The sequence below is a fragment of the Grampus griseus genome (genome assembly GCF_964374135.1).
Source record: "Grampus griseus genome assembly, chromosome: 17".
NCBI classification, from domain to species: Eukaryota; Metazoa; Chordata; class Mammalia; order Artiodactyla; family Delphinidae; genus Grampus; species Grampus griseus.
In genome coordinates, this window is record NC_139011.1 from 1,726,373 (window position 1) to 1,739,794 (window position 13,422).

A 13,422-nucleotide genomic window follows, 5' to 3' on the forward strand; every position below is an offset into this window, starting at 1 on the left:
AAGGAATTTTTCTTTTTCATCTTAGCTGTCAAATTTATTGGCATTTGGGATTCATAATATTTCCTTATCTGGGTGGGAGGTGTGACAAGGAGGGAGGGCTCTGTGGCGCCAGCGACCACGTGACCAAATCCCGAGGGGAAACACGGCGTGTGTCCCTGCTGTTTCCTGTGGCCTCCGGGCGACCTGGGAGGAAAGGGTCCCTGCACCGCGTCCTCGGCCCACGCCCCCTTAGGCTGGTGCAGAGTCTCCTTCCTATGCCACCCCCATCCCCCTTTCCGCATGCCGCAGCTCCGTGTGACCCAGGGGCCAGCGTCGGGGCCTGGGGCCTGCCCGTGCCTCCCGGGGCGTCCACCTCGGCAGACGGCACCCGGCTCCGTGGGTGGCCTGTCCGGAGCTTCCCATGTTCAGCCCGGGGTGGCCTGGTGCCCACGCCCGCTGCTGCCACGTGGGGGTCCCACAGGGGGCAAAGGGGCATCTGCGCTGCAGCTTGAAGGTCGGGCGGGTCTCTGGCGTCTGCGCCCCACAGCCAGGCCAGGGCCCTTCCCTCACTTGGGCCTGTGAGCCCGCAGGAGGCCTGAGGACACGGTCTGCCCTGTGTCACTCCATCCACAGGGGCAGTGGTCAGCCCCAGGCGGTGAGGGGCTGGTCTTTTCAGCACCTTCAAGGTCACACTCAGAATCATAAAGTGAGGGGCTGGGAGAGGCCCTGGGCCCGGCCTCCCCCTGTTCCTGGGTCTGGAGGTGGGAGTCTCACCGGGGCCCCCAGAGGCCTGGGGGGGGGCTGGGCTTTCCTCAGCAGTGGTCCCAGGGCCACCTGTGCGACCACCGTGCTTCCTGGGCCCCGACCGGTGCTGACCCACAGTGGCCTTTCCACAGGGAGGGCTCATGGCTGGGGCCCCGGGGGTGCAGCTACCGAGCCCGTGGCTTGGGTATGGGGTCCATGGGGGCTGGGAGGTGAGGGGCCTGGTGACGCTGACCTGAGTTCACCGTGTCATGTTATTTCCCCCCTCCCCCGCCTCGCCTGCCCCCTCCCGTGTCCGTCCCTCCCTGGGCCTATCTTTACGTCCTTCCCGTCTGTTCCCTTTTTCCCCTGCACGACTCCTCCTTTCCTGTGCACTTTCCCGTCCCTCCGCGAGCCCGCCACCTGCCGTGCTGCCCTTCTGTGTCATCCCCCCTTTCTGCTGCCCGCCCCCTGGTCTTCTCTCCCCTCCACACCCACTCCAGGCACACGGTGCAGCAGCAGACCAACCACGCGATCGCAGCCAGCACCAGTGCCCTGAAGCAGATGGCTGAGCTCCTGCGGGGCTGCTCCCGGGTACGTTCGCTGGGGGCCGGTGGGGGCCAGGGCCCGGGGCGGAGGTGGGGAGACAGATGCTGGCCACGCGGCTGCTCGGGGCAGAGGTCGCGCGTTCCTCTGTTCACTGGGCCGCGGGCCGGGCAGCGGTGCAGGTGCCGTGGGCTCCCGGCCTCCTGGGCAAGAGTGCCCTGTCCCCTTGCCCTGCTCTACGTGCCCCTCACCCACCTGCCACCTCTACGTGTGCCCTTCCTGCCACTGCACTCACCGTCGGCCTCCTCAGCGTGGTCACGGCCACTGCATCCCAGACCACGGCCCCTTCACAGCCCCCACGTCCCCGCTGCCCCTCCCCACTGGCCTCTCACGTGCCCTCCAGCCCTGGCCGGCTGTCTGTTATCCACACCCTACCTGCTCCCCCAGAGGTTGGGGGAGCCCAGAGCATGCAGTGTTGTTAAGCCCTCGCAGCTTACAGAGCAGGGGCCTGTTTTCTTCAGTGAAGCTTGTTTGTTGCCCATTCGTTTACATGTGGCCCAGGGCTGCCAGCAGCTACAACAGCAGAGACCCACCTCCAAATCCTAAAAGCTGAAGTGTGGCCCCTCGCAGAGAGGCCCTGCCTCTGGTGAGGAAGACTCAGGCCCCGTGGTGAGCCCCGCGGGCGCCGTCCAGCAGTGGGCAGGCGTGGACCACTGATGCTGCTCAGCCTGGGCGAGCACAGAGCTCCCGCGGGGTGAGAGGAGCACGTGTGTGTTCTGTTCGTCCCAGGTGCCCGGAGGTCCCTTTGGAGACAGAAAGCAGACGTGGGGACTGGTCTCAGGAGGACACAGAGGGCTTTGGGGGTGATGGAAATGTTCTAAAACCAGGTGCTGGTGCTGGTTGTACAACTGAAGCTTACACTTAAGGTGAACTGTGCACTTAAGATAGTTGGATTTTTACCTCATAAAGTAGACCCAGCTCGAAAACTTGAGTTACACTTTGATTAAAAAAAAAAAAATACACTTAAAAAAACGTCCTAGGATCAGGGGTCAGGTGTCCCTGCATGGCGCGGGCAGGGTGCACCCGAGGTCTCAGGTGGAGGAAGCACTCAGAGCTTTGCTGGGAGTGACGGGCACTGCTCTGCATGCGATATAACAATCACAGCCTGGTCGTCGGGACCAGAGGCGGGCGCCTGGTCCTGGCCTTCGCCCAGGGTTCACGCAGCACAGGGCAGCGTCTGCAGCGGTTCTGAGGCCTTGGTGTTCATGGGCCTGTTCACGTGTGGCCTTGTGACGCATGTCCCCGGCTCTGTGTATGTCACGAGGGCTGGAAAGCAGAGTTGACCCCCTTGGGAGTTCAGAGGGCTCACTTTTAGCCTAATATATCCTTCCTTCTTTCCATCCACCCACCCACCAGCCCCCCGTCTGTCCATCTGTCCCTCCATCCATTTACCTGCCTGTCCACTGACTTACCCAGCCATCTACCCACCCATCCCTCCATCTGAGAACCAACAAACATTTATTGCACACCTACTCTGTCAGATGCTGGGAGAACACAAGTGCGGGCCTGCGGGAGGACGTCTCGTCCAGGGGGGCAGCGTGGGTCACTGCTCTCGCAGGGAAGAAGGCTGAGCCCGTCACCTGGAGCTGGTGCTGGAGCACGTGGGCTGCAGAGCTGGAGATGTTTTGCTCAAAAGCACTAAATAGCCCCTTGGGCCCTTAGGTCTGTCTTGGGGCATACATATGGTGCCAATTATAAGAGCCTTACCTGGACACTGGAACAGACTCCACAGAGCTGTGAGGCCCAGACACTGCCAAGTGCCCTGGAAGGGCAGGTGTTGGAGAGCTGGTCTCCCGAAACGCGCCTGGCCTGCTGGTGCCCCGTGGCTCCTTCTCACCCATGGGCTTGCATGGGGTGCATGGTGGCAGTGAGGGCTGGGTTCTGGGACTTGAGACGCAGGGTCTGGGGAGTGTCCAGGGCTCTCCTGGGAGCTGACAGGAGGTGCTGGGGGCAGGAGGGGACCAGGAGCCTGTGTCCGCGTCCTGGTCCAAGGACCCTGGGACTGGCGTGGCTCCATTGGTGCTAGTGCTGTGTGGTGAGAGAGGAGGGGCTGTGGCTCCTGATGGCCTGGCGGTGTCAGGGTCCAGGGCTTGCTTGCCCATTCCCTCGTTTGTCAGTATGCCTTGAGTGCTGGCTCTGTGCCGGGTTTCATCCTTGACGCTGGGGTGCAGAGACGAACGAGAGATGAGGTCCCATTCCAGCAGGAGGACAGAGGCCGTTTGTGAGGGCTGAGGTGCTGGGGGCAGGCTGGATGGTTTGCCGGCTGCAGTTCTGATGCTGGGGCTGAGATGCAGCCTCACCGCCTGTGTGACCTGGAACAGGCCACTTAGAACTTGTGCCCAAGATCTCCTGAGCTGCTAGGTGGGGATTGTAACACCTCTCACCCGAGTAGTTTGTTTTGGGGACAGGACAGGCATATCACGTTAGAGCGGCTGGCCCCGAGGTCAGTATTGATGATGCCTGTGGTTTGGGTGGAGATGGTGTTCACGGTGATGCTGGCTGAGCCCGTGGAGCCCTTGCTGGTGTTTGAGGTGATGGAGATGACGGCACCGGCTGATGAACCCAGTTCTAATGGCAGAGGGGGTGGTGACGGCCGTGAGGCTGGAGATGGATGGACGGGGACGCTGTGGTGCAGGTGCTGCCAGGAGGGACGGGAGGGGCACAGGAGCATAGTGAACTGAAGTGCCCAGGGATGGAGGGGCCGCGGGGGCAAGATGAGGCCTCGGCAGCCTGTTGAAGCCGCCCCCCACTCTTTGCAGCAGGAGCGTCTTCAGCTGGACCGTCTGAAAACTCAGCTTTCAGACGCCATCCAGAGCTATGGAGTGGTGCAAAAGGTGAGGCCCCTGCAGGTCCCCTGAGCACCCACTCTGGGTCGGCCTGGTACAGTCCCACCCCCCAAAGCAGAGGAAGGGCCACCTTGCAGACGTTGGATAATCGCCAGGATCTGGCTGGTGGGACCACAGCATGCGTGCAAGCGAGGGATGTTTACCTCTGGAGCGCTGCCTAAGAGGGTCCTCATGACAGCCCCGTGGGAGGTGGGAGAACAGGTATCACCCATCCTTCCACACCCGCCCGAGGATGTGGGAGGAAGCCATCTAGCCGATCAGCCCCCAAGCCCAGCCAGGCTCCCAGTTAGAGTCCTGGGGCAGCTGAAGGTGTGCTTTGCTGTGTCATCGTCCAGTGCTTTGTGTTTATCTGACTGTTTCTTCTCTTTTCCCCACCTTTTCTGTTCTTCCCGTCTCCCTTTTCTTGTACTTTATCCAACAGAGAATTGCAGAAAAGTCCAGAGCACTGCTTCCCACAGCACAGAGGGTTGGCAAGCAGCAGGTGGGTGCTGAGTATTTACCTGGCCAGGGGTGTTAGAGGACAGCTTAGAATCCGGTGCCACTGGGGCTCCAGGGAAGGGCGGGGAGGACCAAGGTCCTACTGTATGGCACAGAGAACTGTAGTCAGTATCGTATGATAAACCGTAATGGAAAAGAATATAAAAAATAATGTATACATGTATAACTGAATCACTTTGCTGTACAGCAGAAGTTAACACAATATTGTAAATCAACTAGACTTCAATAAAAATGTAGGTAAAATAAATAAAATAAAATAAAATAATGAATTAAATATCCTTAAAATAGAAAAAGAAATTGACATTTTACCCTCAGGTCTCTGGCATGGGCTTGATACAGGGAAGTGCTTGCTGACAGTTCTACCTACTGTACAGGACCAACTTGTATTAGACCAACCCTCCTGTGAGTAGGAATGATAGAAAATCCAGTAAAGGGTGTAATTGGAGTCCTAGATGAACGGGGGAGAGAGAGAATGGACAGAAACAATATTTGAAGAGGTAATGGCTGAGAATTTTCCAAAACTGTCCAATTACTTCAAGCCACAGATTGAAGAAGCTCTATGATGAATAGGATAAAGTTATCCTGTTTCTTAAAGCTACGCTTAGTCACATCGTAATAAAAACTTGAAAACCAAAGACAAAAATAAAATCTTAAAAGCAGATTAAAGCCAGAAAAAAAATCTTAGATGCCCAAGAAAAAGTCACATTATTTTTAAAAAAGCAGTGAGACTTACACTGGACGTTTTAAAAGAAACAGTGGAAACCAGAGGACAGTTGAAAGAAAATAACTGCCAACCTGGAATTCTACATCTGGTGAAAATATTTTTCAGAAGGAAAGGTGAAATGAAAACATATTTAGAGAAACAAAAACTGAGAGAATTCATCAGCAGAACTCTCTAAAAGTAGAAGAAGGAAGATAATCCCAGATGGAAGCATAGTAATGGAGGAAGGAATTATGGGCACTGAAAACAATAAAATGTGGATACACCTAAATCCATGTTGACTGTTGAGTAATAATAATAATGACTTGTGAGGCTTAAGATATGGGGCAAATGAAAATACTTGCACAACAACAGCACAGAGGACATAAAGGAGGTAAATGGTGTTAAGGTACTGTAATGTCCTTGCGTCATCAGAGAAGAGACAAAAATACCAACGTAAGGTAGGCTGTAATAATCCAAGGATGCATATTGCATTGTGGGTAATACTAAAAGGACAATACAAGAATAGACAGTGTAACATAAATAGAGAGGTACCTATGAAATAAGAAAACAAATGCTTAATTTAAAAGCAAAAAAAAAAAAAGAAATCAACACAAAACAGGAAAAAATAGGAAATAAATTGTAAGATGGTTGATTTATACCACTTATGCTAAGCTAAAATGGACTAACCCTTCCAATTAAAAGGCACAGATGGTCAGACTTGGTTAAAAGAAAAAAGCTGTGTAGTGCTCAGAAGAGTCAAACCTTAAATATAAATCCAGAAAAATGTTGAAAGTAAAAATGTGGAAAAAAATATACTGTGCAACCAAAAGCTAAAGAAAGCTGGTATAGCCATATTAATATCAGAATAAGTAGACTTCACATGAAGAATTCTTAGTGGGCATACAGAGGTATATTTTGTAAGGATAAAAAGTTAATTCAAATGGAAGACATAATTTTAAATTTATATGTACCTAACAATATACCCTCAAAACTAGAAATATAAAGCAAAACTGATAGTAGTAAAAGGAAAGCTAGTAAATCCACGATCACAGTCGGAAATTATGACACACCACTGTAAATGACTAATAAAATGAATGGAAAAAATTCAGGAAGGATATAAAATATTCAAGCAACACCACTGATTAATACACTGACCTAATTGATATTTATGACACTAAGAGAATATACACATAATGCATATGCTGGATGGTAAAGCAAGTCTCAGCAGATTCTAAATGACTGACATAATACTGAATATGTTCTCTAACCAGAGTGCAATTAAACTAGAATCTGGTAACAAAATTCTCAACACCAGGGGTTGAGAATTTAAATAATATAATTTGAAATAACCCATGGATCAAAGAAGAAACCCTAGTAGAAATTAGAAATAATCTTGAACTGAACAAAAATGAAAATGCAAGAAATTAAAGCTTATGGGTTGCAACTAAAGCAGTGCTTAGAGGGAAGTTTATAACTTTAAACACATATATTAGAAAAGAAGCACGTGTGAAAGTTAGTGATCTAATTCTCAATCTCAAATGGCTAGAAAAACAACAAAAAATTAAATCCAAAGAAAATATATAGGAAAAAGCAGAAACCAGTGAAAAATAAAATAGATGTACGATAGACAAATTCAACAAAGCCAAAGATTGGTTCTTTAGAATGATTAATAAAATTGTTAAATCCTACAAGGTTAATCAAGATACAGAGAGGAAATACAAATTACTAGCATCAGTAATGAAAATGGCTATATCATTATAGCTTCTAAAAACTAAAAAAAAAAGTAATAAGATACTGTTAGCAACTTCATACCCATAAATTTGACAACTTACATGAAGTACAAGTTTTTAAAGAAAAATGTGACCTCCCAGGATGTGTAAAAAATCTGGAAAGTCCAGTATTTATTAAAGAAATGAAATCCATAATTAACAAGCATCCTAGCAATAAAACTTCAGACTAGATGGCTTTACTGATGAATTCTCCCAAATATTTGAGGAATAAATAATACCAGTTTACACAAACTCTTATATAGAATATAAAAAGAGGGTATACGTCCCACCTTGCTTTATGAGGCTAGTAAATGGAAAATAACGTGCTGTCTCACGAGCATAGAAGCAAAAATCCTAACCAAAATGTTAATAAGCTAAGTCTAGCAATAGATATAAAGGTAATACATCATTATAAAGTAGGATTTATTCTAGGGATGCAAGGTTGGTTTACATTCAGAAATAATCAGAGTAATTTACCATGTTAATTCAGTAAGAAAGAAAATCTATTTGATCATCTCAATAGACACGGAAGAGCATTTGGTAAAATTCAGCACCCACTTAGGGGGACTCAAAACTTTCCGCAAACTAGGAGTAGATAGGAATGCCTTTAATCTGATAAAGGGTACCTGCAAAAGTCTAACAGCAGCACACTCACTGGTGAGATATTAAAATCTTTTCTCCTGAGAGTGAGGAGGAGACATGGTGTCCAGTATTACTGCTTCTATTCTCCATTGCACTGAGGGCATATCCAGTGCAATAAGAGATGAAAAAGAAAGAAAAGTTTAAAATTGGGAAGGTTTAAAACCCCTTCACAGACAACATGATTGTGTAACTAGAAAATGTGAATGAATCTGATGAAACTTGAGAGTTCGTGAGTGAGTGTAACAGGATTTCTGCTATCATGTCAGTGTGCAAGAGAACTGTGTGCCGGCAAAAGACAATTTGGAAATGATACTTAAAGAGTGGCAGCATTTATAATAGCATCAAAACCAGGAAGACATCCATGACCAGTTGTTGAAGCTTCTATATAGAAAACTATAAAACATTACTGAGAGAAATTACACAAGATTAAATAATGGAGGGGTACACCATATTTGTAGATTGGAAACTTTGATGTATAAAGATGTCAGTTCTCACCAAGTGGTTCTGTAGGTTCAATACAATCCAAAGAAAAATCCTAGCAGGTTTTGAATATGTGTTTGTATATGACGCGTGTGTAAATTGTCAAACTGATCATAAAATCTATATGGAAATATAAAGACCCCCGAATAATGAAGACAGTTTTGAAGAACAGAACTGAGGGTTTACATTCCCAGGTATCAGAACACAATATAAAGCAATAGAAATTGGAACAGTGTGGTATTTGTTGAAGGCTAAGCAAACAGACCAGTGGGATCAGAGTCGCATATAGATGCAGACTCACACATACGTGATTACCTGGTTTGTGGGAGGTGCACTGCCACGCAGTGGGAGGCACAGGATTTGCACAGGACTTGATGCTGATTGGCTGATGGTTGAGCTGGGAAAGGTCCTGTTGAGCACACGGCAAGTGCAGGTCCGAACACCCCGCCCACTGCATCTTGGTGTCAGAGTGACTGAGGAGCGAAGGGCAGGATGTCCACACGAGGCGACAAGCCAGCTCAGGCTGTGAGTACCCTCTCAGCCAGGAAGTGCTGCGGGCCCAGGGCCATCGCTCTGTGGCTGGGAGGGGGCTGGAGCACTGCTGGCACAACAGATCCTTCACCCCGGTTCACCCGGGCTCAGAACGCTTCCCTGGATCACACATCTGAATGTGAGTGGTAAGGCAGTGAAGCTTCTAGAGGCTACCATAGAGGCTGTCTTCCTCCCGCACAGATGAAAGTGTACTTACTCTAGAGAAAAAGTGATAAGCTTGACTTCGTTACAGTCTGTACAACCCTCAGAGAGCGAAGAGGTGACCCACAGAGTGAGAGAAGGCATTTGCACATCACGAATCTGAAAGGACTTCATAATGTGTAAAGATCTCTTACAAATCAGTAGGAAAAAGACAAACAACTCAATTCAGAAACATAAAAGGGCAAACACCCTGGGGCATGCACGTTCAAAAGGGACGTCAGCATGGCTGGGAAGCACATGGGTGTGTGCTCAGCACGTGTCATTAGAAGCAGGCAGAGTTAACCCACGATGCTGCATCTCTGCACACCTCACCCCCACCAACACGACTAAAAAGAACTAATGAAAATGCAGGAGCGCGCCGAGTGCCGGCAGGGCTGTGGGGCAGCCGGAGACCTTGTGCAGTAGGCGGGAGTGTGAGTGGTGCCCCCGCTCTGGTAGCTGAACACACCTGGGGAGTGAAACGTCCTGTCTGTGGCCTTGCAGCTCCACCTTAAATGTATACCCAGTGAAAAGTCACATAGAAGAACGCTGAGCACACGTGACATACAGCAGCAGACACCTGGGAGAGAGCCAGCCTGCGGTGGGATGGACAGCATTTGTGCTGAGTCCGTAAATGGGAGACTGTGGCAGCAGAAGGGTTGTGCTGTGGCCAGCAAGGCCCCGGTGACACCTCGGACACACGCTGAGCCCAAAGAGGATAGAGGTCAAAACCGGACCAAACCAACGGGCAGAGTTAGAAGCCCCTACCCTTGGTAGGGGACAGCATGATGAGGAGGAGGCTGGAATGTCCGTATCTTGACCCGGAAGTCTTCCTTTTGTTACAGTTCACAGACCGATATACACTTGTGATTTGTGCATTCAACTACTGATGTCCTATTTCAGTAGAGTTTTTCTTAAAGAGGAAGACAGTGGTCAACAGTGCTTCTGAGAAGTTATGAAAGATTAGATTATTTCCAGGAATTTTGGAAGCTGTAGTTGATGAGATGATACACTGCAGGATTCAGCCCGGGGGTGTGGCCGCATTGATGATCCGGACTTCCGGGCTGTCATCTGCGGACCGGTGGTCCTGGTCCCGGCAGGAGCAGGGGTGGCCGCTGCCTGCTGGCTCTCCTCTGAGCTGAGTGCTGGGTGTGGCTGTGAGCAGGGGCAGGTTGGCTTCTCTGGAGTCAGCCTTCTTGGCTGTTGTCGGCCGCAGCCTCAGCTGGGTCCTGGGTCAGTGTCCTACCCAGGCCTAGGCAGTGGGCAGCCGCCAGGTGCTTCTGGGCTGGCCTCTGTCCCAAGGCAGGGCTGCGCCTGTCCAGCGCTGGGAACACCCTGGAGTCTGCATTGCCGTCGCCAGCTCGGCGTGGGCTCGCCAGAGCCCCGTGCTCCCAGCAGCAGCAATAAAGACCACCTCACCTGCACGTCTGCTGGGAAGTACCCTAGTTGCGGTCCCCGCCAGGCGCAGGGCGGGCTGGCCCTGCCCCTGGGCCCCAGCGCCTTTATTTAATATGGGGCCAGGGGAGGATGGCGACAGTCACGCCTGTTGTGTGTCCTGGGCTTTACTGAGCCTCCAGCCTTCCGTCAGCTCACACACACAGCCTTTCGCTGTTTGGAGAAGTGGATGGCCAGCCTCGGGCCACTACGCAGAAGCTGTGTTTCCCAAGTGTGCGACCAGCTCTCGTTCTGTCGTTCTGACGCTTGCCCTCCCGCCGAGGTCACGGGCTTCCCATGCAGAGCCCTGGGCCGGAATTGGCGAGACAGTGGCCCGTTTCCCAGAGCCCCTGAGAGCCCTGGGTCGCTGCTCACTGGCCCTGGGTGGGGGGCCACGCTGAGCCCCCGCCACGCGCCCTCCTGGCCTCCCTGAACCCCCATCGGGCTCCATCTCTTCTCACGGGAAACCGCTGGGCCCGCCCCCCAGCAGTCTCGTTGGACTGTGGGCTTCTAATGGACGTGTCGGAACGGAACCCAAGCCCTGGGCCTTGGAGCAAAGAGAAAGCCGCCTTTGTTGGCTGCCCCGCAAGCTGGAAAGCCATCACACGGCTATCCCTTGCGCTGCGGCCCCAGCGCCCACCCTGCCAGCACATCCTAATCCTGGCTTCAGAGCTCAAGACCCACATTGAGGCTTTGTGAGGAGAATAAAGGGTGCTTTCTGATCCTTACAGGAGGGGGGCCGCGGCGGGATCAGCCCTCTCTCCCTCCCTGCTCCCTTGTCCTGAGCCGCTTGGGGAAGGCGGCCGATACCTGTGGAGGCCAGGCGCCGTACCCACGCCTGCAGGGAGGCCGGCACCCTTTGCTTCGGCTTTCTGGAGCTTCCACGGAAACCCAGACTCCAGGAGGCTTCACGCGACACCCGTCGTGTCACTTCTGCACCATAGTGTCTGACTCACTTTCAGCTGGTCCGTGGTGCTCACTGCAGGCTGCGCCCCCGTGCTCCTGCCCACCCCCTGCTGGTCACGTTGTGCTTTACAGCAGAGCTGCAGTGGGCGTGCCCCTGGGTTCGCGGGCCAGGGCTCTTCCCACGGGGGCTGTTAGGTTTGCCAGGGAGGCCTTTAGAAGCCCCTGTCCAGGCGGTGCCCCAGGCCAATGGAGTCAGGTGGGTGGGGGGCCGGCGTCAGTGCAGCTCAGGGCTGGGTGTCCTGTTCTGGAGCAGCTGCTGCTGGGAGGGGTGCACTGTTGGGGTCCCCCGCAGGCACGCGTGTCCTGTGCCCTGTAACTCACTTGCCCGGGGACGGCCGGCCCTGCGTGGCACCTGACCTGGGCTTTCCATTGGCATCTCGTTTTCACGTGTGCTCGCTGGTCAGTGCCTCTCCTGCATCCCAGTCACTTCTTTATGTGACTCTGGGACGTAGGCGGTATCGGCCCCGTCTTAGGGAAGCGAAGGCTGAGGTTGGAGAAGGTAAGGACCTCGGCAGTATCACACAGCTAGTAAGCGGCAGAGCTGAGCTTTCTCGGTCCCTCCCCGCCTTGGACTGAGGGCATGGGATCAGCGAGGGGGACCAGATGCCGCGGCTCCTGCTGGGAGTGAGGGGTGTGCTGGGCAGCACGGGGAAGGGACGGGACAGGGGGTGCAGACAGCACAGCTGCTGTGTGGTGAACACAGGCCACAGGCCTTGGGCGCGGGTCACTCTTCCCGTTCTGTGGAGGAGAACGCTGAGGCCCTGAGAGTGTGCCGCTGGCCCGACGGTGCCAGTGCTGGGCCGGAACCTGACTGGGCTTTGCAGCCGAGGCGGGGCCTGGGAAGCGCAGAAGGGGGGCGGTGGAGGCGCGCGGCCTGGCGCGGGGCCAGCCCGCACCCCGCTGCTGCCCGCCTGGCACTGCTCACTTCCTCCCGCCCACACCGGGAAGGGAGGTGGTGACTGCCGCCTTGGACGAGGAGCGCCCGTCAGCAGAATTTGTGGATCTTTTATTCTGTGTTCACGTATCCACGTATTTATTTATTCAAAGGCCTCTGCTGACGGTGGGGACGAGGTGCTGCGTGTATCGATGTGGTCTGTAGGGAGAGTGCCAGCTTTGGGAGGAGGACGGGGTGTGTGCAGACGCGTCCCCCTGTGACCGAGGGGAGCGTGCCCACCCTGTGGGGGCTCGAGCAATGGAAAGGGTGGCATCCGGTGTGTCCCCTTTCCTAGGCGCAGTCACACGTGACTTTCCAGTGCCTTGCGCCCGCCTGTACTGGCGTTTGTCCAAGTGCCCCAAGGTTCTTTTTTGTGCCATTTGCTGCTTTTGGTGCCCAGATGAATATGTGTGGGCAGTGTTCATCCGCTCCACTGCGCCGCAGGCCAGGCCTGCGGTGGCCATCGTGGGCCCCAAAGTGCAGGAAAGAATGTGGACACTAGACTGTGTTCTCTTCCTGCTGACCCGCGGGGCCTCCTGTAGACGGTGTGGCAGGGCCCGCAGGGAGCAGGGTCTGCTGGGAGGACAGGCACAGAGACCGTCCTGTGGAGCCGAGTGGACCCCTGGACTACCCGCCCGCCCCCCCTTCACACACCCAGAGTCACTTCTCTGGCGTCAGTGTGGCCAGGACTGCCATGTGACCCTGAGCTGCACAGGGCATGGGAAGGTGGTCTTCATTGCAGGCAGACATCAGGGGCCTGTAACAAAGGGGAAACAGAAAATAGGCAAGTGGCAGCGTCTGCAGCCTCCTTCCAAGGTGACCGACGCCAAGTGTCCTGGGGATGTGACAGAGGGCCGTTCCGTGGGCGACGGCAGTCCTGTGTTTCAGCCCCGTCCCCGCTGCCCAGACACCTGTAGGAGGGGCTCAAGAAGAGCGGCAGCCGTCCCCCCCGTCTGTCTGTGCGCCCAGCACTGACCTCTGCCTCCAGAGCAGTGTGTCCCCGGGCCGGGGGGAGGGTGTGTGGTCAGCATTGTGCCGGCACCGTCCTCTCTCCTGGTCTGTGGTTCTCGCCCTGGAGCTCCCTGTGCCAGG

General features: G+C 53.3%; 1 protein-coding gene across 1 annotated transcript in view; it reads left to right on the forward strand.

Annotated features, from left to right (window-relative positions):
- TSNARE1 (t-SNARE domain containing 1) overlaps positions 1-13,422 on the forward strand; it is a gene marked incomplete at its 3' end in the record, with an annotated part of 79,827 nt that overhangs the window by 45,654 nt on the left and 20,751 nt on the right. Inside the window, exons 7-9 of the mRNA XM_082675309.1 lie at positions 1,224-1,314; positions 4,068-4,160; positions 4,594-4,653. Coding sequence (XP_082531435.1) covers positions 1,224-1,314; positions 4,068-4,160; positions 4,594-4,653 — 244 coding nt within the window. The remainder of the gene's footprint in view (positions 1-1,223; positions 1,315-4,067; positions 4,161-4,593; positions 4,654-13,422) is intronic.